This window comes from Phalacrocorax aristotelis, chromosome 2, assembly GCF_949628215.1.
Source record: "Phalacrocorax aristotelis chromosome 2, bGulAri2.1, whole genome shotgun sequence".
In the NCBI taxonomy this organism is placed as follows: Eukaryota; Metazoa; Chordata; class Aves; order Suliformes; family Phalacrocoracidae; genus Phalacrocorax; species Phalacrocorax aristotelis.
This window is the reverse complement of record NC_134277.1, coordinates 61619992-61643470: the sequence shown is the minus strand read 5'-3', so window position 1 is coordinate 61643470 and position 23479 is coordinate 61619992. Positions and strand designations below refer to the sequence as shown.

The 23479-nt window shown below is 40.1% G+C and overlaps 1 protein-coding gene across 1 annotated transcript in view; it reads right to left on the bottom strand.

The window, feature by feature from the left end:
- Window positions 1-23479, bottom strand: part of ADCY1 (adenylate cyclase 1) — a 177081-nt gene that overhangs the window by 40324 nt on the left and 113278 nt on the right. The window contains exons 6-8 of the mRNA XM_075083782.1: window positions 21735-21893; window positions 19806-19947; window positions 1683-1838 (exon numbers count right to left, since the gene is read on the bottom strand). Of these exons, the coding sequence (XP_074939883.1) occupies window positions 1683-1838; window positions 19806-19947; window positions 21735-21893 (457 nt within the window). The remainder of the gene's footprint in view (window positions 1-1682; window positions 1839-19805; window positions 19948-21734; window positions 21894-23479) is intronic.

Below are 23479 nucleotides of genomic sequence, written 5' to 3'. Positions count from 1 at the left end.
GCAGAAAGCACATCTTTGGCGATTTTTTTATAACCCAAATTTGAGTCTATAACACAACAATAGGGGTGAGCAAAACAACATTTAAAAAAATGAAAAAGAAAATGCTTCTTTGCTTTAAAATTTGTAATGAGGGTAGCAATGGGAGTTATTCTGAAATATGGAATAAATTATATTATCTGTTCTGCCATTTTGAAATAGGGTTAAAGTTACTGTGCTTAATCAAAATAGCTGTTGCTCACATATAATTATTTTCACTAGATCTCTAATTTTTATCTCTATTATTACTTCATGCAGTAGACTTGCATTATGTCTTATACGTGATCAAGATCCAATATTTTTCTTTCTCAGAAATAAAATAAATATATACATGCTACAGTAATGTGCTGGCTTCAAAGCCTTTACAGGCATAGCTTGTTTTACATGATTTGAGGACTGATAGCTCTGAAGAAATCCTGCATTGCAACACAGTGTATTTTATTAAAATCTTATATCATGCTCCACTATAGGTGTTGTGTATTAGGTACAAAAGCTCAGAACAACGGGTTCAGTTAAAGATAGCATTGTAGAACTTCACTGCAAATGTTCTGACATAAGAGAATTTTCATCAGATCCCTAGCAAACCCATATTGGGCTTTTCTGTGTATATTGCCATATTTATAGAGATACATACACAAGACACACTGCAAAGAATGTGTGTGTTACTTTCTTTAAACACCCAAACCCAGTACTAATTCACAACTGGAAAACCTTGTAGACAGCCAATTTCTAAATCAAATCTGAAGTTTCTGAACTTCTTCACTGAAACTGCATTTTAAAGGAACTAATGGACTTCTCTCCCCTTTTCCCACAGAAGAAACAAGCACATGTAAAACCCAAAATTTAAAAGTTAGAATGCTTTATGAAAGCAAGATTGAGACTGAATCATCAGTAACTGTACATTATTTTAAAAAGAAAGGAAAAAAAAAGGTGAAGCAGTCAAGATGAATTCCTGATTCCAATGTGCACACACCCCGCTTTGGAGCACTGGTAGAGTGACCTATGTAATATTGCCACCTGCTGGCAAAGAAAATGGAATTAACAACTCTTTAAAAGTTTTTTTCTCCATAAATTTCTGGGTAGACCCCCACAGAGAAAAGGAATTAAACCAGGCTACTAGTATGTAAATGAATTTTGAGTTATAGCATTAAAAGCCATTCAAGAAAGCAGTATTCATATTTGTATTAGAGACTTCCATATTTAGGATTTGTATTAGGGACTAAGAGGGTTTTTTGGGTAATCAGTTGCCTTTCATTCTTTAGAGAACCATCTAGAGAGACAAAATTATTCTGTTATTTTGCATTTGCTGCCATCAGCTTCAGACTGTGATGGATTAGTGATGCAAAAGAGCAGTTCTTGATAATTGCAGGAAAAGCCTCAGAAACTCTAATGCCGGTGAAGGAAGCCCTTAACAGAAGCCATGTAGGCCACCTGTGCTGGCTTGTTCAAGAGGAGCTCCAAATTTAAGGCCTGTTATAATTAAGTTTGTCTTTGCTGTGAGAAGGCTGTGGGCATTAGATAGCACTAGCTCCATTGGGAACATCAGAAACTCCTCTATCAGTTCATCAGGTCATCCCATATGTTCTCAGAGCAAGTCTGGTTGATGCAGTCCTGGAACCAATGCCCAAACAGCCCACACAGATTACCTTATCATCATCCTCACACGTCATGACATTGGAGAAAGGGATCTCTGCTTTGAACATCTTACGACAGTGCATGAGCTGAACAAGCAGGTAGCAGACTGTCTTGAACTTCATTCTTTTGGCAGGCTTAATGTCTGAGAGAATCAGTCCAGGAAATATCTGTTGGTCAGAAGAATAATATTTATAACTGTGTCATTACATTCCCATGCAGATATACTTACCTGCAGACATTTACACCATCTAGTGGTCAGAACAAAGCAATATTCTAATCAAGAAATAATGCATTTTGATAAACATATTTGCAGATGAAGATTACTTCATCTTTTTTTAACCTGAGATATAAAGAATCTATTGAACAGACAGTATTTAAACACATATTTAACATTTGAGAACCGTCTTCTACATACAAATATAGACTATAAAAGAAAGCATATTAATAGTAAACTCATAAAAGAGGCAATAGTTGTATTTCTTTAATCTTAAAATAAATTCTGATAAAGTACAGGAAAAAATAAGGAGGAAATTAGCATTTTTATTAATTAATGCTAAAAAATATAATTTCAGTCTTTATCTTATTTCCTCATTTTGTTACTTCAGCCACTAGTAAGCCTACTAATATCAGAAGAGGATAGCTTTTGCTCTAAAGATACACTTATATGCCTTAAAAGGAGGCTGTGAGGCACCAAGGTTATGTCTTACATCTTATTTCTTCAAAGCAAGAAGTGTTAGACCACAGGGAAATATTCTCAATGGGTTAGAATCTATTTAATGGGTTAAATCTATTTCTTTTATCACAGAGCTCCCAGTTCAGCAAGGACAAATATTTTCTTGGTTAACTCTTAAGCATGTATTTAACTCATGCTAACTTTTGTAAACCCCTAGCATGGGGGTGTTCAGATGCTTTCACAGATCAGAAGAAGAGTGATCCTTTTTTCTACCCTCAGTGTTTATACCAATATTATTCATGTTTCTGGCATGTAGAATGCGTAAAGCAGTGTTCATGGGAAATGTGGAAGGACGACCCACCAGAATCTGCCTACCAGGATGTAGGCAGGGTCTTAAAGGGAAGCAGCAAGTGGAAACAAGTCCACAATTGGGGCAGCAAGAGAACCCTTTCCTTGTCCACCACGTGGTCCCCCCAGGTGCTTCTGCACAATAGATATAAGGCACTAGACCAGTCAGTATATGGTATGGGTGTTGATCTATCTAAACCAGAGGAGTCACCAAGACCAGAAAAGCCTACCCCCCATATTATCACCACCTCCACAAGGAAGAAAAGATGGGTCATAGTTGTAGGAGACTCCCTTCTCGGGGTAACAGAGGGTCCAATATGCTGGGCTGACCCCCCTCATAGGGAAGTCAGCTGCCTCCCAGGAGCCCAGGTAGAGGTATCACTAGGAAACTTCCAAGCCTGATACAGCCCTCAGACTAGTACCCATTACTGCTCTTCCATGTGGGTGGTGAAGATTCTGCCTCTCTACTCCACTCTTCATGAGACCTCACCTGGAGTACTGTGTCTGGCTCTAGAGCCCTCAGCACAAGAAGGACATGGAACTGTTGGAGCAGATCCATAGGAGGGCCACAAAAATGATGTGAGGGCTGGAGCACTTCTCCTACGACAACAGGCTGAGAGAGTCGGGGGTGTTCAGCCTGGAGAAGAGAAAGCTGTGGGAGACCTTATTGTGGCCTCCCAGTACTTAAAAGGGGATTATAAGAAGGATGGGGACAATCTTTTTAGTAATGTCTGTTGTGACAGGACAAGGGGTAATGGTTTGAAACTAAAGGAGGGTAGATTTAGACTAGATATAAGGAAAAAATTTTTAACAATGAGGGTGGTAAAGCACTGGAAGAGATTGCCTAGAGAGGTGGTGGAGGCCCCATGCCCAGAAACATTCAAGGTCAGGTTGGACAGGGCTCTGAGCAACCTGATCTTGTTGAAGATATCCCTGCTCACTACACGGGGTTGGACTAGATGACTTCTAAAGGCCCCTTCCGTCCCAAACCATTCTATGATTCTATAACCCCACATGATCCCCAATGCTACCACAGTATGGGATTTTAAGCTTGTGAAATTAATATTTTCTGGAAGAGCAAAATAATGAAGCACAGAGGATTTGGTCCCTAGTGTTCCTAGGTACAAAAGACAGAACAAGTCACACTCCAGAAACCTTATTCAAATGCTCTAAAAGCCACAAATGGCAGAGGATTTGCTGTCCAGTCTTCACAATACTGAGATTTACCAGAGCAGTTTACATCATTACTCCAGTGATCATGGAATCATAGAATCATAGAATCATTAAGGTTGGAAAAGACCCTTAACATCATAGAGTCCAACCGCTAACGTATCACTGCCAAGCCCACCACTAAAACATATCCTCAAGCACCACATCTACCCTTCTTTTAAATACCTCCAGGGATGGAGACTCAACCACCTCCCTGGGCAGCCTGTTCCAATGTTTGACAACCCTTTCAGTGAAGGTGTTTTTCCTAAATGTCCAAACTAAATGGACCTGGGGGTCCTGGTGGACAGAGAGGTCAACAATGAGCGAACAGTGTGCTGCTGTGGCCAAGAAGGTCAACAGGGTTGCATCAAAAAGGGCACCACCAGCAGAGATAAAGAAGTCATTATCCCACTCTACTCAGCGCTTCTCAGGCCACACCTGGAGTACTGCATAGAGTTCTGATCCCAGCTATACAAAAAGGATGTGGACAGGCTGGAAGGGGTCCAGAGAAGGGCCACCAAGATGATCAAAGGACTAGGAAGCCTGCCATACGAGGGTAGGCTGGGAGAGCTGGGTTTGTTCAGCCTTGAGAAACGGAGGCTCAGAGGGGATCTCATCATCATGTACCAGTACTGAAGGGGTAGCTACGAAGAAGATGGAGACTCCCTTTCTACAAGGAGTCACATGGAGAGGTCAAGGGGGAATAGACAGAAGTTGCTGTTGGGGAGATTCTGATTGGACATGAGAGGAAAATTTTTCAGAGTGAGGACAGTCAACCATTGGAATAATCTCCCCAGGGAAGTGGTTGACTCGGCCACGTTGGACACCTTCAAGATTTGTCTGTACTGGGTGCTGGACTATGTTGTCTAGACTGTGCTTTTCCTAGAATGGTTGGACTAGATGATCCCTGAAGCCCCTCCCAACCTGTGATTCTGTGGCTTGAAAATGTGTGACATAAACTTACCCTAGTGCAGCTTGAGGCCATTTCCTCTCATCCTATCACTTGTTACTAGGGAGAAGAGACCAACACCCACCTCGCTACAACCTCCTTTCAGGTAGTTGTAGAAAGCAATAAGGTCTCCCCTCAGCCTCTTCTTCTCCAGACTAAACAACCCCAGTTCCCTCAGCCACTCCTCAGAAGACTTGTTCTCTAGACCCTTCACCAGCGTTGTTGCCCTTCTTTGGTCACGCTCCAGCACCTCGATGTCCTTCTTGTAGTGAGGGGCCCAGAACTAAACACAGGACTTGAGGTGCGGCCTCACCAGTGCCAAGTACAGGGGCACGATCACCTCCCTGCTCCTGCTGGCCACACTATTCCTGATACAAGCCAGGATGCCATTGGCCTTCTTGGCCACCTGAGCATGCTGCCAGCTCATGTTCAGCCAGCTGTCAACCAACACCCCCAGATCCTTTTCCTCCAGGCAACTCTCGAGCCACTCCTCCCCAAGCCTGTAGCATTGCATGGGGTTGTTGTGACCCAAGGGCAGGACCCTACACTTAGCCTTGTTGAATCTCATACCATTGGCTCTGGCCCAACGATCCAGCCTGTCCAGGTCCCTCTGTTGGGCCTTCCTCCCCTCCACCAGGTCGACACTTCCACCCAGCTTGGTGTCACCTGCAAACTTACTGAGGGTGCACTCAATCCCCTCATCCAGATCATCAATGAAGATATTGAACAGGACCGGCCCCAACACTGAGCCCTGGGGAACACCACTTGTGACTGGCCGCCAACTGGATTTGACTCCATTCACCACCACTCTCTGGGCTCAGCCGTCCAGCCAGTTTGCAACCCAGCGCAGAGTGCACTTGCCCAAGCCGTGAGCAGCCAGCTTCTCCAGCAGAATGCTGTGGGAGACAGTGTCAAAGGCCTTACTAAAGTCCATGTAGACAACATCCACAGCCTTCCCTTCATCCACTAAGCAGGTCACCTTATCATAGAAGGAGACCAGGTTAGTGAGGCAGCACCTCCCTTTCATAAACCCATGCTGGCTGAGCCCAATCCCCTGGTTGTCCCACATGTGCTGCATAATGACATTCAAGATGATATGCTCCATGACCTTTCCCGGCACTGAGGTCAGGCTGACAGGCCTGTAGTTCCCCAGATCCTCCTTCCGACACTTCTTGTAGAGGGGCGTCACATTTGCTAGCTTCCAGTCATCTGGGACCTCCCCGGTTGACCAGGACTGCTGATAAATGATGTAGAGTGGCTTGGCGAGCTCCTCTGTCAGCTCCCTCAGTATCCTCAGGTGGATCCCATCTGGCCCCATGGACTTGTGAACATCCAGGTGAAGGAGCAGGTTGGTGATTGCCACCTCTTCAACAACTGGGACTTCATTCTGCATACTATCTCCATCTCCCAGCACAGGGGCCTGACAACCCCAAGGATGACCAGTCTGACTATTAAAGACTGAGGCAAAGAAAGCATTAAGTACCTCAACCTTCTCCTCATCTTTCGTGGCAAGGTTACCTTCCACATCCAACAAAGGAGGGAGATTCTCCCTGGCCCTCCTTTTTTCACTGATGTATTTAAAAAAGCATTTTTTGTTATATTTAATGCCAGTGGCCAGTTTAAGTTCCAACTGGGCCTTTGCCTTTCTAATCTTTTCCCTGCATAACCTCACAACATCCTTGTAGCCCTCCTGAGTCACCTGCCCCTGCTTCCAAAGGCAGTAAGCTCTCCTTTTTCTCTTGAGCTCCAGCCAAAGCTCCCTATTCAGCCAAGCCGGCCTTCTCCCCCACCTGCTTGACTTACGGCACATGGGGATGGCCTGCTCCTGCGCCTCTGAGGCTTCCTTCTTTAATAACATCCAGCCTTCCTGGACTCCTTTGCCCTTCAGGACTGCCTCCCAAGGGACTCTGTTAACCAGGCTCCTTAACAATCCAAAGTCTGCCCTTCTGAAGTTCAGGGCAGCAGTTTTGCTGACCCTCTTCTTTACTTCTCCAAGAATTGAGAACTCTTTCATGTCATGGTTGCTGAGCCCAAGACAGCCTCTGACCACCACATCACCCACCAGGCCTTCTCTGTTCATAACCAGCAGGTCCAGCGGGGCACCTCCCCTGGTTGGCTCGCTTAACAAACAGCTGCATCAGGAAGTTATCTCCCACACACTCCAGGAACCTCCAAGACTGCTTTCTTTCTGATGTGTTTTATTTCCAGCAGATATCTGGTAAGTTGAAGTCTCCCACGAGAACAAGGGCTAGAGATTGTGAGACTTCAGCCAACTGCTTGTAGAGTACTTCATCTGTCTCCTCATCCTGGTTGGGTGGTCTATAACAGACTCCCACCAGGATATCTGCCTTATTGGCCTTCCCCCGATCCTTACCCATAAGCACTCAATCTTATCATTACTGTCGTTGAGTTCTAGACAGTCAAAACACTCTCTAACATACAAGGTTACCCCTCCACCTCTCCTTCCTTGCCTGTCCCTTCTAAAGAGCTTGTAGCCATCCATTGCAGCGCTCCAGTTGTATCAGTCATCCCACCATGTTTCCATGGTGGCGACCACATCATAGTTTCCTGGCACGCAATGGCTTCCAGCTCCTCCTGTTTATTGCCCATGCTACGTGCATTGGTGTAAATGCACTTCACTTGATCTATGGATCTCATCTCCAACACAGGTATGCCACCCTAGCAAGCCTGGTTTTATCCCCTTCCCCCTTCATATCTAGTTTAAAGCCCTCTCAATGAGGCCTGCTAACTCCTGAGCCAGAATCCTTTTCCCTCTTTATGACAGGTGAACCCCACCTGTCTCCAGCAGGCCTGGTGCCATGTAAACTGTCCCATGATCAAAAAAACAAAAATTCCACCGCTGGCACCAGCCTCTGAGCCACGTGTTAATGCGATGGGGCTTCCTGTTCCTTTCCGTATATCTCCCGGCTACTGATGGGATGGAGAAGAACGCTACCTGCACTCCTGAGCCTTCAAGTAACTGCCCCAGTTCTCTAAAGACCCTTTTGATTGTCTTTGCACTTCTCTCAGCTACCTCATCACTGCTGACCTGAACAACCACTAGTGGATAATAATTGGATCCTTTTACTAGCCTAGGGAGCTTCGTGGTAATGTCCCCAGGGATGCAGCAGACTTCCCTATGGGATGGGTCCAGTTGGCATATAAGGCCCTCTATTCCCTTCAGAAGAGGGGGAATAGAGGGAAGCATTTGTTTAATGCGTGCTTTCATGGATACTGTAATTTAGAGGGACAGGACAAATGATGCTGCTTATATTCTAACTGGCATCTCAGGTATGGGTTAGCTATGCTGTTTAATGCATACAGCTATGCACCTGCATTTTCTGCAGAATCAGGAGTATATCCTATTGCTCTACCAATACTCTGTTTCGTCAGTTACACACAGTTACACTGTGGCTATGAAACACAAAAATTACTTGTGTACACATAGTGGCACATTTTTCTGTTAGCAGATGGCTATGTTATAAATATGTCACAAGTTTCAAATGTGGAAATGTGGAAATGTGCCTAGGTATGCACATATGCTTTATTGTGCACTAAAAGGCTGACTGAACCCATCTAGCACCACCAGCACTTTACTGCATGGTCATCAGCTGGAATCTAAAAGTACACTAGTGTATCTAGTGTGTAATCACTTGTACAAGTGATAGTTTAACAAAAGTCTCCATGAAGACATTCCTAATATGGACCCTTTGTTTTGAGGACTTTCTGGTAGAAGACTTACCACTGTATTGCAATAACAGCACAGAAGACACTGCAAAAGGATATTCACATACTAATCATTCTTAGGTATTCCTAAGGACACCAAGTAGGTAGTTGTTAGGCTTGAGTATAGCAGGTATGATCAGCTTTTGTGAATCCATCCCCAGCAGCTATAACATACAGGTATTCCACTTACAAATTTTCCTAATTTAGCCATAATGCCTCTAGATGTACTATATATTTTACATATATTATTTATATATATTTTTATATATTAGTCTCCCTATCAACCTTTTGATACAACAAAAATGAGCAACTTTCTTGAAACTCCCTCCAGTTTTGCATTTTGCTTCATTTTTTTAAGACACAGAGATAAAAAGTGAATACACAGAAGTTTACAGGTGGACTATCTCAAGAGATCATTCACTCTTTTCTCAAACCTTTCACTGTGGACATCGCATTAACTGGGTCAAAAACTTCTGGTTTAGGTCTCCATTAGATTGGCTGGAAAAGATGCTCTTAAATAAGTACAGAGCTACAGAAGCTGCCTGACAGCCTTCATTACTGAAATGCCATAAAGGTAAAGGTGCAAGAGAGGCAAAGAATAGGTAGAACATCTTACTAGTAAAAGATTCAAGAAGGCATGACTGAGACATCTCTCATGTTTGAGGCATAACTGAGCACATGGGTATGACTATACCACCTTCCTACAGGGGTTTGAAGTCCTGTGAAAAGAGTTTAGACTTTCCTCAATGCAAACTTCTTATAATAGATGCATTTCCGAGAACAACCTGCAACTTGAAAACTTGGAATGGATACAGTTTGGCTCAGGCAGTGTGGCCCTGCCATCAGCATGACTTTTCCTCAAACACATATTTTCATGTAGTTTCCTGCCTATATCTTCAAAGAACATTCTTAGCTCATACTAAAACTCATACTCGTAGGTCATACATTGACTGCTCTTCTTGTTTATAAATCTTATCAGCAGATAATATATCAATATTGATATTGATATATCAATATCAATACACCCTTTGTACGTTGGAAGTACAAGGGAATTTTTCCACCTGTCTTGGAGTCAGAAGTTTTTCAAGCCAGGTCACTGAAAAAAATGGAGTAGTTTGTCTACTTCTGGGCTCCCCAGTACAAGAAACACAGTGACAAACTGAAGGGAGTTCAGCAAAGGTTCACCAAAACATTTAGGGTTCTAAAGCATACGACATATGAAGAGAAGCTGAGGGAATTCAGTTCATTTAGCTGGAAGAAGAGAAGGTTAAGGAGGGATCTCACTACTGTCTTCAGCCACTTAAGTAGTAGAGAGATGACAAAGCCAAACTCATCCCAAAAATGCTCAGAAAAATCACAAGAGGCAATGAACATAGGCTGGTCCAAGGGAAGTACCTATTCAATACAAAGAACAGAGGTTTTAACCGTGAGCATGATCATGCACTGGAGCAGGCTGGCCAGAGAGGCTGCTGAATCTCCAGCCAGGGAAACACTCAGCACTTGCTTAGATGAGTTGCCCTGAGTACCCTGCAATTTCAAAAGAGGATCTAACTGTGAAACTGGTCCTGCTTTGGGGAGAGAGGTCAACCACATGATCTCCAAAGGCCCCTTCCAAATTCAGCTGCTGTGCGATGCTATGAAAATGTGTGGACCACATACAACCACTGTTTTTCATTGTTGACCAAGAACCTTACCACTCAAAGGACACAATATCAAAAATACAAATATAAGAATTCTCTCTCACTTTCATTTCACAAGTCATGTCTTTTTTTTATTATTATTTTTACAACAGAACAACACTTTTGACACAGTGAACTTCTGAGTGGAACATTTAAGTCATCTCACCTTTTGCTCTAAGAAATGCAGTACAGTCTGTTAAATCAGACTTAAAAAAACCACAATAAAACAAAATAAAACCCCAACAAACCCACACAAAAAATTCAACCCCAATGTCTTTCACTCTGCCTTTTCTCTGGACTTGCTTCAGGCCAGCTTTATAGGAAAGATGGACTGCAGCGTTCTCATTCCGGCTCATTTTGTCAATGCCTTTTACTTTCTTACTTCTTTTTGACCCTCAGGATCAGCTCTTATTCTGTTCACTGTTCATTTGCTTCATAATTTTAGGAAAGCCTGGTTGTTTGCTGCAACACAGCTGGCAAATGAGGTTAAGAAATGCGATTTTCTAACAGAGTACTCTGAAAGCAGCCAGACTATCTACAGCTTTGTGAGCATCTTTAAGTATGCAGAAAACAAACAAGCACTGGTTAAAATTCTGGGAAAACACCCGAGTGTTTGAATCTCATGTAATACTCTGGTAAGGGATTCACTGGTGCTTACCTGGGATTCTCAGAAACAGCAGCAGACTGTTGTTCCCCTGACTATATTCAACCTCAGTACTTAAAATGGCACGGTAAAGAAGATACTAATGACATTCAAATCACATTTACAGAAACCATAAATGTTCTAGCACTATGTCTGTCTGTTCTTTCTGTCTTCAGGCAGGCAGGACCATGCCTCTTGGTAGTAGTGTTTGTTCCATTACTATCTGCAAGACATTTTGTCCTGAGAAAGGTGAGCAAATCTCACTTTTTTTCTTCTTACAGATAAAATCATCAGACATTTGCTTTTCCATCCTTTTCTACTGCCCTTATGATACATTTTGCTTATCACACCTCAGCTATCTGTCAGGAAAGTATATTAATGATTTCTACCAATAAATAATAGGCTTCTATAATACAAACTCTTAACATTCAGAATGGTGTGGCCACTTTCATGACACAGATATAGAAGTTTTCAGCAGCTGGAAAGACTAAAACAATCTCTAGGACATCAATAACAGAGAAAATCTTATGCCAGTGCCCTACGTTTCTCCCTTCTACAGATTCTGCATTTCTGAAGGAAGAAAAAGAAGAGAGGAGAATGATGTTAGAGCACATAACCAATTCCACCATCACTGACAGCCCAACTGCAGGCTGTCACATTGATGATGATACACTAGCAGCTTCACAGTAACTGCAGAAACAATCTTGAAGATGTAGAGCAACATATTCTGCAACCCAAGCATCATTCCTCTGTCTGTGTTTGCTGGGTGGTAACACAAGCAGTCTACTTCCAGTGTCGGTGTGTATATTCCAACACAACAACTTGTGCAATGCAAAGTCTCAGGCACAGATCATCCTCTGTCCAGATACAAGCTAGAGCTTCCATCAGAAGGCTGTGTGTCTGTTAAATCAGATAAGCTAAGGTATATCTGAAGTGTTAAAACCTGAAATACCCAAGTTATGCATTCACATCTCTAGTTAAGTTTCTCTGTAGGAGGTGTCAGCCACTGAGAGCAAAGACCACACTGGACCCTTTAGGCATGGCAGCAGCTGTAGCTGCAGGTAGTGATGAGTCTGAAAGCAGGAATCATCAGTATGTGCCCGGCTTGGACTCAGGTGCTTAAATGGTGGCATTTCAAATTAGAACAATTATGTCAAATAATTTTTTGCTTGCTGTGTGCTAGCAAAGAAGAGAGTTTGTCTGAGTAGTTGGAAAAGTTTTCACATGCCTTGCATTAACTGTAAAGCTGTTTTCTTATGTTACTACTTAGAGTTTAGGAGTCAGAGCTCTAGCACTGACTAGAGTTCTGACTCTGGTCACTTAAGTAAAAATATCCTCAGAATGAATTAGTCCAGAAAGCTGACAACTTACAATGACCATGAAAACTTTATTGAGGCAAAGTGGACTGGATATTTTTAGAAGAGCCAGATGCAAAAACATCCTAGGGAGCTGCTATCCACACAGATCGATTCACTGGGCCATAAGTGCTCTGTGGAAAACACAAATTTTACATGTTTGGAGGAAAAAAAAGGAGAATCTGGAAATAGTGTGGCATGTTCATATAGACCTAACCTAATCAAATTAACTTTGCAGAGAAGGAAATTTCTTACAAATACAGATGGAACTTCTATTTGAATGGAAAGTGCAGTAATTTTAGTAATTTTAGAGCTATTTTTTCACTCAGTTTACTTTGTCTTTCTGTAGCCTTATTTTTCTTTTGTTATTGTTCACATGATGATGCCAAGGTGACATCTTTTGATCACATCAGACAAAACCCAACAACGTTCTATCAAAAATCCTAGTAATACATGGATTATATACATTGAATTGCTTCACTTTAAAAAGTTAGATGAAAGTATTAAGACATGACAGAAAACATCTCAAGTGTATATGAGCAGTTATACCTGTGAAACATGCCAGTTGCCAAAAATGATTCACAGGTAAAGTGGTTCACCAATAACATCAAAAGGCAAGCATATGCAGTTACTTTGTATTTCATCTATACAAAGCAAAAAAGCCATCACAAATCTATATTGTTTTCTCTGTGGTATATTGTATAAAATTCATTCCACAGTGGGGAAAAAAATCAAATCAGCCTCAAGAAGAACATATACAGACAAAACCCCTTGGTTGGTGGTGGAAAGATATGGAACCTAGTAATTTATTTTAACATAGAAGGCAGATCATCTCCTTCATGCAACAAAGCTATGCTGATTAACAGTAAAGGAGGATGGTGTACTCCAAGTGAAAAAAATACTACCTTTTCAAGCAGCAAAGTGATAGAAAATTTGTTTATTTTCCTGTTACTCCTTTGTGTCAGGACTGCAGTGCAGGAAGTTTAAAATCATGTCTGTTTATGCTAGATGAAACAACAACATTCAAAAGTGATGTGACAGAATTTGCCACTTCTCTTGCAACTACTGTGATGTTAGAACAAATCTCAGGTTGCTGAACTACTGCCAATTTGATCATGACTCAAAGAAGTTAACAGATCAACCTTTAGCTGTTAAAGCCATCTACAGTTCACCATAACTTATGCCACAGTTGTGTAGTGTAGATAATTGCTCTAGATATTTCTGACATTTGCAAGAGTTTTTACATTTTAAATACTGTTTTCCAAAGGATGTTCCTGAGCTGTGTTTGCTTATTGAGAGGATTCTTGAACCTTCAGGCTTTCAACTGAGTTTTCATGAAATTGTAAGACTGACAAAGGTTCTCTCCTCTTCCTCAACTATTGCTTTAACTTCTCTTTTCAAATAGACTGCTGGTATTTTGGTTTGGCTATATTTTTTGGAAAAAAATAAAATTGAAATTTTAGCTGCTTGCATTGAAATGATTCAACACAGCAAACCAGGGAGGAGACAGAGCTCCATACCTCTAACCAACATCCGCTTCCTGCCAGCTGGATAACTAAACAAGGATTTAGACAAAAAGTGTTAAGACTCTCAGCTGGGATATTCAGGATGGTCATAGCATTGCTCAGAGACTTCAGATAATAGAGTAGGGATGTCCAAGCTACAGAAAGGATTTTCTGAAACTGCCTGGCATGGCTTTGTATGTACATGATAAGGTAGGAAAGAGAAATGTCAGCTGTTTCAGAGAAACAGTTAGTTGCCAAAGAGCAAACAGATGTGGTACTCGCTTTCATGGACTTTTCATGAATATCCATCACGGTATGCTATTCAAATAGTAGATGCAGATACCGTGTGATTTACATTGCCACAAATAAAAGGTATCTAATATCCTTGAATACACAGTTAGTTGGTAAATAACTCACTAGTACACTAGTAGAAATTTTGCAGATGGTGATTAGCAACCTATTGGAAGCTAATTATTGATTATATTTGAGGTATGCTGTAAAATCCACAAGACACTTATGAATATACTGGAATCATTTAGAAGTTGTATCAATAGTGTTTCCCTATGATTTTTATAATTTTTATGATCCCCTTTCCTGGACACAACTCTATTGCTTCCTGTTGGTCTATAGCATTATTTGTCTTTGTCTTAGCTCTGGAGCCGGGAAAGTTACTCAGTGAAGCAGGCTCCCTTAAGCTGGCAATGACTAACAGTGATGGCAGGCCCACTTCTGTAAATGCAAAAGATTCTGAGAAATCTTTCCCCTCACAAAAACTTGATCACTTCTGACCACTGTTTGGCTAGCTGTAAAGGTACCTTAGGAATTTTGCTTAATCATCTGTGCTGGGTCGTTTTCTCAGCTGGTGAAATTCATGAGCCTTTTCAAAACTAAGGAGGTGCCATCAGAGAGTCAATTGCTGCAACAAATACAAAGAAGTAAGCCCAAGTACAAAAGCACCTGTTTTTCATGGAGGTTGTGACCAAATCTTAGGAGGTGTTACACTGCAGGAGAGTCATACTTTCTAGAGCAACCATAGAAGTGGACAGCCCAGCTAGGCTCACTACCTCTGCTGTGTTTCTGGGAGACAGCTATGCCAGCTGTAAAACTGACACTAAGATACTTTGGTTAATGTCAGCTGACAAGGAAAGAACAAAGAATTCTGATGAAAGCCAGATCTATTCTATTTTTAAAAATTAAATTAAATTTTAAGCATACAGTTTGAAAGTCAGAACAGGATTAGTCAGGTAGATTACCAGTTATTTAGCTGGGTTTAAGGCAGAGTTACGAAGTTCTTGCAAAGGGCTCTGAGATTAACAGATCTGGCCTAAATTATTTTTTTCCTTATATAATATCCATGTATGGTAATATTTACAATACTTCAGAAAACTAGGACATTTTGAAACTAAGAGAATGTCCATGTGTATAAAGCATAGACTATGGGTCTTGCGAATATGGCATATATTAGAGAGAGTCTGGTTTCCTAACTGGATCAGACCTGGTTTAAATGTCTGAGATATTCATGTATGTGTCAAACTTGTGGCTAGTTACATTAATCAAACTTTTCAAACCTTGTACAGTGCAATATTTTGGTCACATTACTGTAAGTTTTAGTATCAATGTAAAATATCATTAAGACATAATTAAACTTTGCTTAAAAGAAATGTGCTGCATTTTCAGAACTAGAAACTCTGGCAGGGCATTATAACTTTTTGTATTATATTTTAAAAAGCATATTTGCTGAAGTTTTTAACTATGATGGCCAGAAAAAAATTCTAATTCAGTTAAAATTTCTGTATGCCTTTGGAAATCAGATTAATTGTTTAAGTCTGTTTAGAAGCTGAATGTTATCCAGTCAAAAATGCAAAATTATAGCTTAATAATAATGATAATAATAGCAAAGTAATATAATCTCCACCAAAATCAAACTGCAACAAAACAAAAAGTATTCCCTCAGCAGCCACTTAGAAGTCCTCTCACACATATTAGCTCGTACACCAAACTAGCAATCAGCTCAGATCACAAAATTGTGGTTGTTGGCTGATTCAATAAATGATTAAAAAAATGGGAATATTTCATAATTTGTTCACATTTAAAGTGTAACTGGTATGTGAATGAGTTATCTTATACTGTTATCCTCATTCTTGGCTTGAGCGATATTTTTGATAAAAGATATTCCTGTCAGACCAAGTATGGAAGAATGCAGTGTTTGTGTCTTCTAAATAAATACATAAATTTTTAAAAACCTAAGTGGGCCTATTTACCTTTCAAATTCAACAGATTCTTGTCCATCTGCTGCTCATAACATTGATTTTCATTCCTCCTGGCATTGTACCTGCTAAAGTCAGTTCATATTAATGTCAGAGATGATGCATAAAGGATAAAAAGTGTCTGCATTTCTGCTACTGAGGCTCCAGAGTAAGGAATACAATATTAAATCAGCAGATACCTGAATTTACCTAAAGAAACTACATCTTGTCTGTGGTTCATAGGTAGCCTCCTGTTTCTATGTCTTTGAAGAGTTAATGGCTGAATGAGGGTAGGAGGGGCAGCAGGTGTTTATTTTGAAGGTAAATATGCTATCATGTAGCTTGTAGTCCAATGATCAATATGCAAGCATATGAAGACTGGGGATGGCTGTGATGTACTGTGACAAATAGTGAAGTGACATGCTGATTGATCTGCAAGCCCAGTGGAGAACCCAGTCAATACCAGTAAAATTCATGAAGTGTTTCTTTCTGCCAGTTTGGCTCACATTCCATAGATGCATGCCGGAGACCTAATGTTGTTAGCCAAGCTCTACCACAGCATCTGCCACATCCACAACCCACAAGTGACACCCATTTGTTTTATGTAGCTGACGACAAATCGATCAGTTGTTTCTCAGCAGTCACCAGTAGTTTCTCAGCAATCTTCCAAAGACAAAGAAATGTGTAATCACACAGTAGTAGGCTCTCATCTTTGCACATTAAACATGCATTGACCTAGTTTATTTTAATATGTGAATGTCAAGCTTCTGTTCCTCAGTCACTGGCTTATGCAGCTGAGTTGACACAACACAGTTTCTATATGTAGTAGCCGTATTTATCCCCTCTTCTCTCTACTTGCCTCTGTGCACCAACCTGTGAACAATTTCCTGAAACTCAGCTCTTTTTCTTCTCAATATGAACTGAAACCTGGTACATAATAACACAGGAAATGAAATTACACATAATGCTATAGGAATGAAAAGAGCAGAAAATGAAGACAAACAAATTGAGCAGCAATAACCAACACACCTACCTTAATTAAACCCTCCGTTATATTTTCTTCTTTATCGGGATTGATTAATTTAAGAACTAATTCTGGCTTCAAGAAAGCCATCAGAAAAATCTGTCACTGACAGCCAGAACAGAATCTAGCCCACTGGCTTTCCACCTGTTTTCCTTCATACTACCTAAGACTGAACCTAATCATATATACTAGCAGAATAACAAAATGTGTGATCGCATGATTTTCACAGTGGATAAGAATAGTCCATCTCTCTAATAACAAGATGCTTTAGAGGAAGTGCATAAAAAACCACCAGCAGCCTTTCTGGGATAAAACAACAGGAGTTTTCAGTCCCAGAATAAAATTCCCCCAGTGACTGGACTCCCAACATTTCCAGAAAAACTCCCTGAGCTATCAAATTCAGACCAAGAAACTGATTGCGGGCATGGGATTCAAGATAGCCTGTTTTTCCCTGGCTACATTTTTGTCAAACATCTGTTGGCTAACACCCTCAAGCATGCAGCTTTGGCATGACTTTAAAACCTCATCTGTATTGTTTTCATACTTAATTTTAGAATCTGGTATTATAGTTTTCCCTCTAAAGTTCAAATCCCTGAATGAAACTTGTTTGGGCAGAGTCTCAGAAGATAAGGGTGCAAAAGTCTGTATCCTGAGTTGTCTGGCTGAGATAAAGAGCAATAAAGTTCCTTGTGGCCTGTAAACATGTTATGGCAGTTATCTTCTATGATAAACCTCATGTGATGTGGAAATGGTTGGAACAAACTGAATGTGTTTAAATGATGATTATGGACTTTCAAGACTCCTACTGAAGTCACAAAATACTTTGTAGTAGAACAAAAGGCTGCCCTAAACTCAGTCACAGGTTGGAAAGAAAGATGTGACTATAAATGAACCTGTTGGAAAACCACTGTCACCACCTTCACTGCACTCTGAAACTCAAGATATTACCATCACACTGCTGGCCTCTGTTCTCCTTATCCTGAAAATCTGATTAGAGTGAGGAGTCACATCCATCTCCATTAAGGGTGGCTAAATCCTGAACAACATCTAAGAAATGGAGTTCCTGCTCGAATGAGCTAAAATCTTATCTTACCTTATTCTTCCACCCTTCCCATTTTCTGTTCTTCACCAAAAAGAAGAAAAAAACAGAAAACATTATTGTCCCTCAACAGCACCGCTGACTTACTCCTCCTTCCCCAGCACATCTTCAGGGGTCTGACAAAAAGGTGAAAGCTGAAAAATGGTATCACACATAAAATGAAATTTTCCACTAAGTAATGACAATGGACCATGTGAACTTTGCAAAACAGAATCTGGCGGTCAGAGGAGGGAACCGAGAGATAAGGAAGCATTGGTATGACTATATCCTTGAATAAGAACTGCGAGACTGATAAAAGGGAACATCCTGCCTGAGAAGATGCCGAAAGCTGGGTGATAAAGTGTGAAGTCAAGGAGGGCAACTAATTGGGATGTTTTATGCATGTTGATAAGAACTAAAACTAAGTGTCCTTTAGGTGCACTATCCTCATTGTAATACTGGAAATCACGCCCATAGGTCAGAAAGACCCCTACTCAAATAAGCCCCTTACTCTCTGATCATGCATAGCAAAGTTAAAGGGAGCTGTACCCTTAAGATAAAGTAAGAAAGAGACTAACCAATGATTAGCTGGGGGGTGAGAATATTAGCTGTTACTAACAAACACATTTAACTGTATAAATACCCTGTAGTTTCTTGGTGCTGTGTGCTAGCTTTGTAGAGTTACCACCTAGCACCCATCTTTGTGCAAATATGAAATGAATAAAATACCTCTGCTCTGTGTGTATTTTGGCATTTTGCATACCAGGTGAACAAACCCACTTTCAGGAAAACAAAAGGAGAGGGGAGCTTAAGATAAATTGGAGGGAAGGGCAGCTAAGGTAAGAAAGGGATGACCAAAGTCATTGTGGGAGTCTGAGGTGGTAGAGCAAGCAAGGAAAACATTGAATTTGAACCTAAACCATGCATGTTTTAAAGAATATATTATTTGTTGCGGTAATCTTAGAAAATTTACTCAGCTTCAGCATAAATACCTGATCTGTGGAACAGTGGTATATACATTCAAAAGCAGGATGGTGGACTACATCCTCTTCCCCTGACCTGGATAAAAGAACTTGTACAGCTTTTCCAGACTTCCAGGGGATGTTAGTTCAATCACTGCTGAATTAATTTCACTAACTTTTCTGCTTTGGGCATGACATGTCTGTAAATACTACTTTTTCTGTGTTTATTCATTGGGGAATTCTGCAGTCCCAGTACAGGAGCCACCAGTATCACAAGTGGTTGTAGAAGGGGTTAGGAAAAGCATGAGAAAATGGTATGGGAATATGGGAATGAAAGAGTAAAGAAAACAAAAAAAATAGGCAAGCTGTGAGCATCAATATTACGAAACACCCTTTTGAAGGGAGGAGGAATGGAAGAGTGAATTAAATTTTTGGAGTAACATATAATTTCTGATAGAAAGATTACAAGATCTGAATAAAACAGGTTTTTTGGGTGGAAGGGGAAAAATTGTTTTACTTTTAAACTTCAAAAGTAAATTGATCATCTTCTTCATGTAACTTTCAAGCTTAGCATTTTTAGCATTTGTTCCTCAGTGAAAACCAAAATATCTCATTTCAAGAATGTCTGAAGAGCTTTTAGAAATAAGAAACACCAGTATTGCCTCTGCTTTCAGAATATCACAGTTGTTAAATTACAAAAACATGTCACAGAATAAGATAGAATTTGTAGATCTTACCTTCCTACGATGGGATGGCACAATAAAATATGTTTCAATATTATGCTTCTTCAGGAAACTGTTCCTTTCATGACCATATCCTGGTTCTACCTCATAGTCCCCATTTAGGCACTCTAAGGTGGTCTTTGTAATGTGAACCTTCCTGGAGAGAAAGTTGGAAACTGTTGTTTAAAGCCAAGATACATTATGAGCTATTTGCTATTGAAATACACTCCTGTACAGAAGATCATAAAGAAGTCAAATTACATATAAAACCCTATTTCTGATGTAAAAAAAATGTTTTGTCTTTTCAGCCAAATACCACACAGAAATATTTCTGTTACCTGCATTTTCTAAACTTGAGCAGAGTGAACAGAAAGATAACTGTTGACTGTCCAAACACTTGCAGATTTGTTGATTTGTAGAAAGTGAAAGCCTGCACATCATCTTCCACATTGTGTGGTTTTCTTAAATGTTTACCTCACTGCCTGCTTAGAAAAATGTCCTGCTGTTTGAAACTTGTGACTTCACACTCCAAATCTCTCCTGTGCATAAAGGAGAACCTTCTTTTCTGTTCCACTTCACATTTCTGACTTGTTTCATTTACTCGCTCTGTTTTCTAGGCAGCTTTCTAATTCACTTTGTTTTGGCAGCACAGCCATCTTTTGACAGTACTCATGAGTTTTCTTATCCCAAAAGCTGTCTTCACATTTTCTCATGAAAGACGCCTTATATTTTAAATGTTTTCACAGAAGTTATCTGAAAAACTGTTACTGCTTGTGCTGGTTTTGGCTCTTCACTGTAGTGCCTGTGGCAGTCAGGGGCCTTTCCAGCTTCCCATGCTCTGCCATGTGGGCAGGAGGCTGGGAGGGGTGGGGCCATGGTTGGGGCAGCTGACCCCAAATGGCCAATAGGATGCTAATTCCATACCATGTGATGCCATGACCAGTATATTAATGGGGGGGGGGGGGGGGGGAGGTTGGTGTGTGGTTGCTGTTTTATTTTAATTATTAAACTGGTCTTATCTCAACCCACAAATGTTACCCTTCTGAGTCTCTCCCCCTTCCCACTGGTGGGGGAATAAGCGAGTGGCTGTGTGGGGCTGAGTTACTGGCTAAACCACAACACTGCTGAACATGTGTTCGGATTTTTTTCACTGGAAAACCTTAAGATAAGGAACATAAAAAATATATGGCCAAAATTGTCTAAGGCAGACATAGGTAACAAACAGAAATTCATTCATCCACAAAAATTAAGAGGTCCCATTGTCCCCCTGTTCAGCAAATAATGATCTTGTAAATAGCCAACAGAGGATAGTAGGTACCAGTCCAAATGTGAGTTGTACACTGAAGCGCTCCCATGGACCTTTGTGAAAGTGTACTCTGTGCATTTAAATTGGGTCCAAAGCTGTCCAAGGACTACTTAAAATCCCAGGACATCCCCTGTGGGACATCCTGCAGGTTTATGTGTTACCGTATCATTCGCACACACACCATCAATATTTGAATATATGAACAGCTGTTTACATAACTAGTTTCAGAAATCTGGCCATGTAAAAGGAGAAAGGCACACACCCCCCCACCCGTGTAGAGGTGCAAGGGTAAAAATTTCCTGTTATAACTAGAGGGTTTTAATTTTATAACATGAAATGGCGGATGTCTAGCATTCCTGCATTCCTAGCATTGTCTCATTCCTACTCTTTAAAATAGACAGCTTCTAATATGGATTTAGTTTGGAAATGTTTTACTTCTATTCTAACCTATTTCTAAGGTAAACATCAAGATCATTTTGAGAATTCTTCAGGATAAATCGCATAATAATTTATTGCTCTTACCAAACAGAACCCTTCTTGTTGATAGAAATTCCATTACAAATGCCTCAAAGAAGGAAATAAATTCCTCACCCATGTAGGTTTCTATTTCTTTTTCTATGGTTCTTTCTCAGACTTACCCAGGCAGTCCTCCAGCTTCCATTACATTAGCTAAAGTGACATCATTTGACCAGACATCATATTGCCATTTTCGGAGACCCAGGACCCCACAAAGCACCCTGCCTGTATGCAGTCCAACTCTCATGTTGAGGTCAACCTCTGTGGCTTCTGCAACAGATCTGGAATAAACAGCATCAGAATATTAGCTTTTAGACAATGACGTTGTTGTTGATTTTCTTTTTCTCTACTTCTCCCAAAGTCAACTTATATATAATCTCAGATTATATATTCATGTACTGTTCTTTTCCTTCACCAGTTTTAAAGCACTAATTATAATTCCAAATAAAAAGTTTTCTTGGTCATATTTTAATTACTGTTGAACCAAAATCTCAGTATTTCTAGATTTCTTGAGTTAACACATTAAAATTTAATTTTCCAGGTTTCAAGGAAACCCAGAAAATGTTATATTTTGTTACATTTAATAAAATAAAAAAGAGAAAAAAAGGGATAATAAAGCAGGTGTAGTAAATGGCTCCATCACCAAACTTCCCTAAGACTATAACTTTTAGGTTTTATTTGCCACTTTTGCAGTATTTGTTATCATGGTCCTACAGAATCTTAGATATTTTACTGGGAGATAAACAAAGATCTTTCTGGCTGTAACTCAAATAACTCAAAGACAGTCAGCTTAACTCCTGCACTTTCCTGTTTATCTTGCATCTCACACTACTTTTTTTTGTCATAAATGTTCCCTTTTCCCAATGTGTATTGATTTCATCACGATAACAAGCAACCACAACATGACTGTTGGAATCAAAAGAAGTTTTTTGAAACTATTCTATTAGGTTTAATTTTAACATGACATGTATGTAAGCAAACGTTTCAATTCTACTATTACTCCAGGCTGCTTTCAAATCAGTATTAAAATGGGCTACCTAGCTGCTTCTTTCTACCTAAAATCTCTCTTAACATTCCTCCTTAGACTTGGGTTTACTGGTTGGTGGAGTAAAATATAAACTTGAGTCACTCAAGACTTGCATTTAATTTCTCTCCCTGTTTTACCATATTTTGTTGTGACTCAAAGGTAATTTGATCCCCTTTCAGTTCTCCATCTGTAATACCAAAATAATAATTTCTTTTCCTTACTTATTTTGTTTGCAGTGGTTTGATCTTAAGGTAACAGTGTAAAATATTTAATCTGTAATTAAAATAATATAAAATAGTCTGGAACAAGAGCAGAGTGTGGACCCAAACACTTCCTCTCTGTGCAGCACAGAGGGTTAAAAATAATAATAAAAAAGTTTTGTCTCATTTATGTTATCACAGTTTAGATTTGTGATGTTGTCTACATTCACCATTTAATCAAAACTCCACTTCAAGGGAAACCTACTCAGTTAAAAATTAACTTTTTTTCCCCAAAGTATCTCAGACTGTCAGTCTTCATTGGTGATACTTATTTCATATTTCATTACATTTTTTCAACTGATATTTTCACCCTATGCTACTGCTTGGAAACTGTTGCAACTACTAGTAATCAAGAGTTGTGCTGCATCTTTACCTTTACGGTATGCTCAGCTGAGCATCATTTCCTATGGTGAGACTGAAAGGGCACAGGTTTCTATTTAAACACTCTTACAGTTTCTGTAAGAAAAGATGTATGAAGAAGTACTAGAGTATAAACACAAATATCTTTCCAAAGTTCCTGCAAGAATGGCACAGAAACCACCTGTAACTATGGACCTGCACCTGTAAATTAAATTTAACC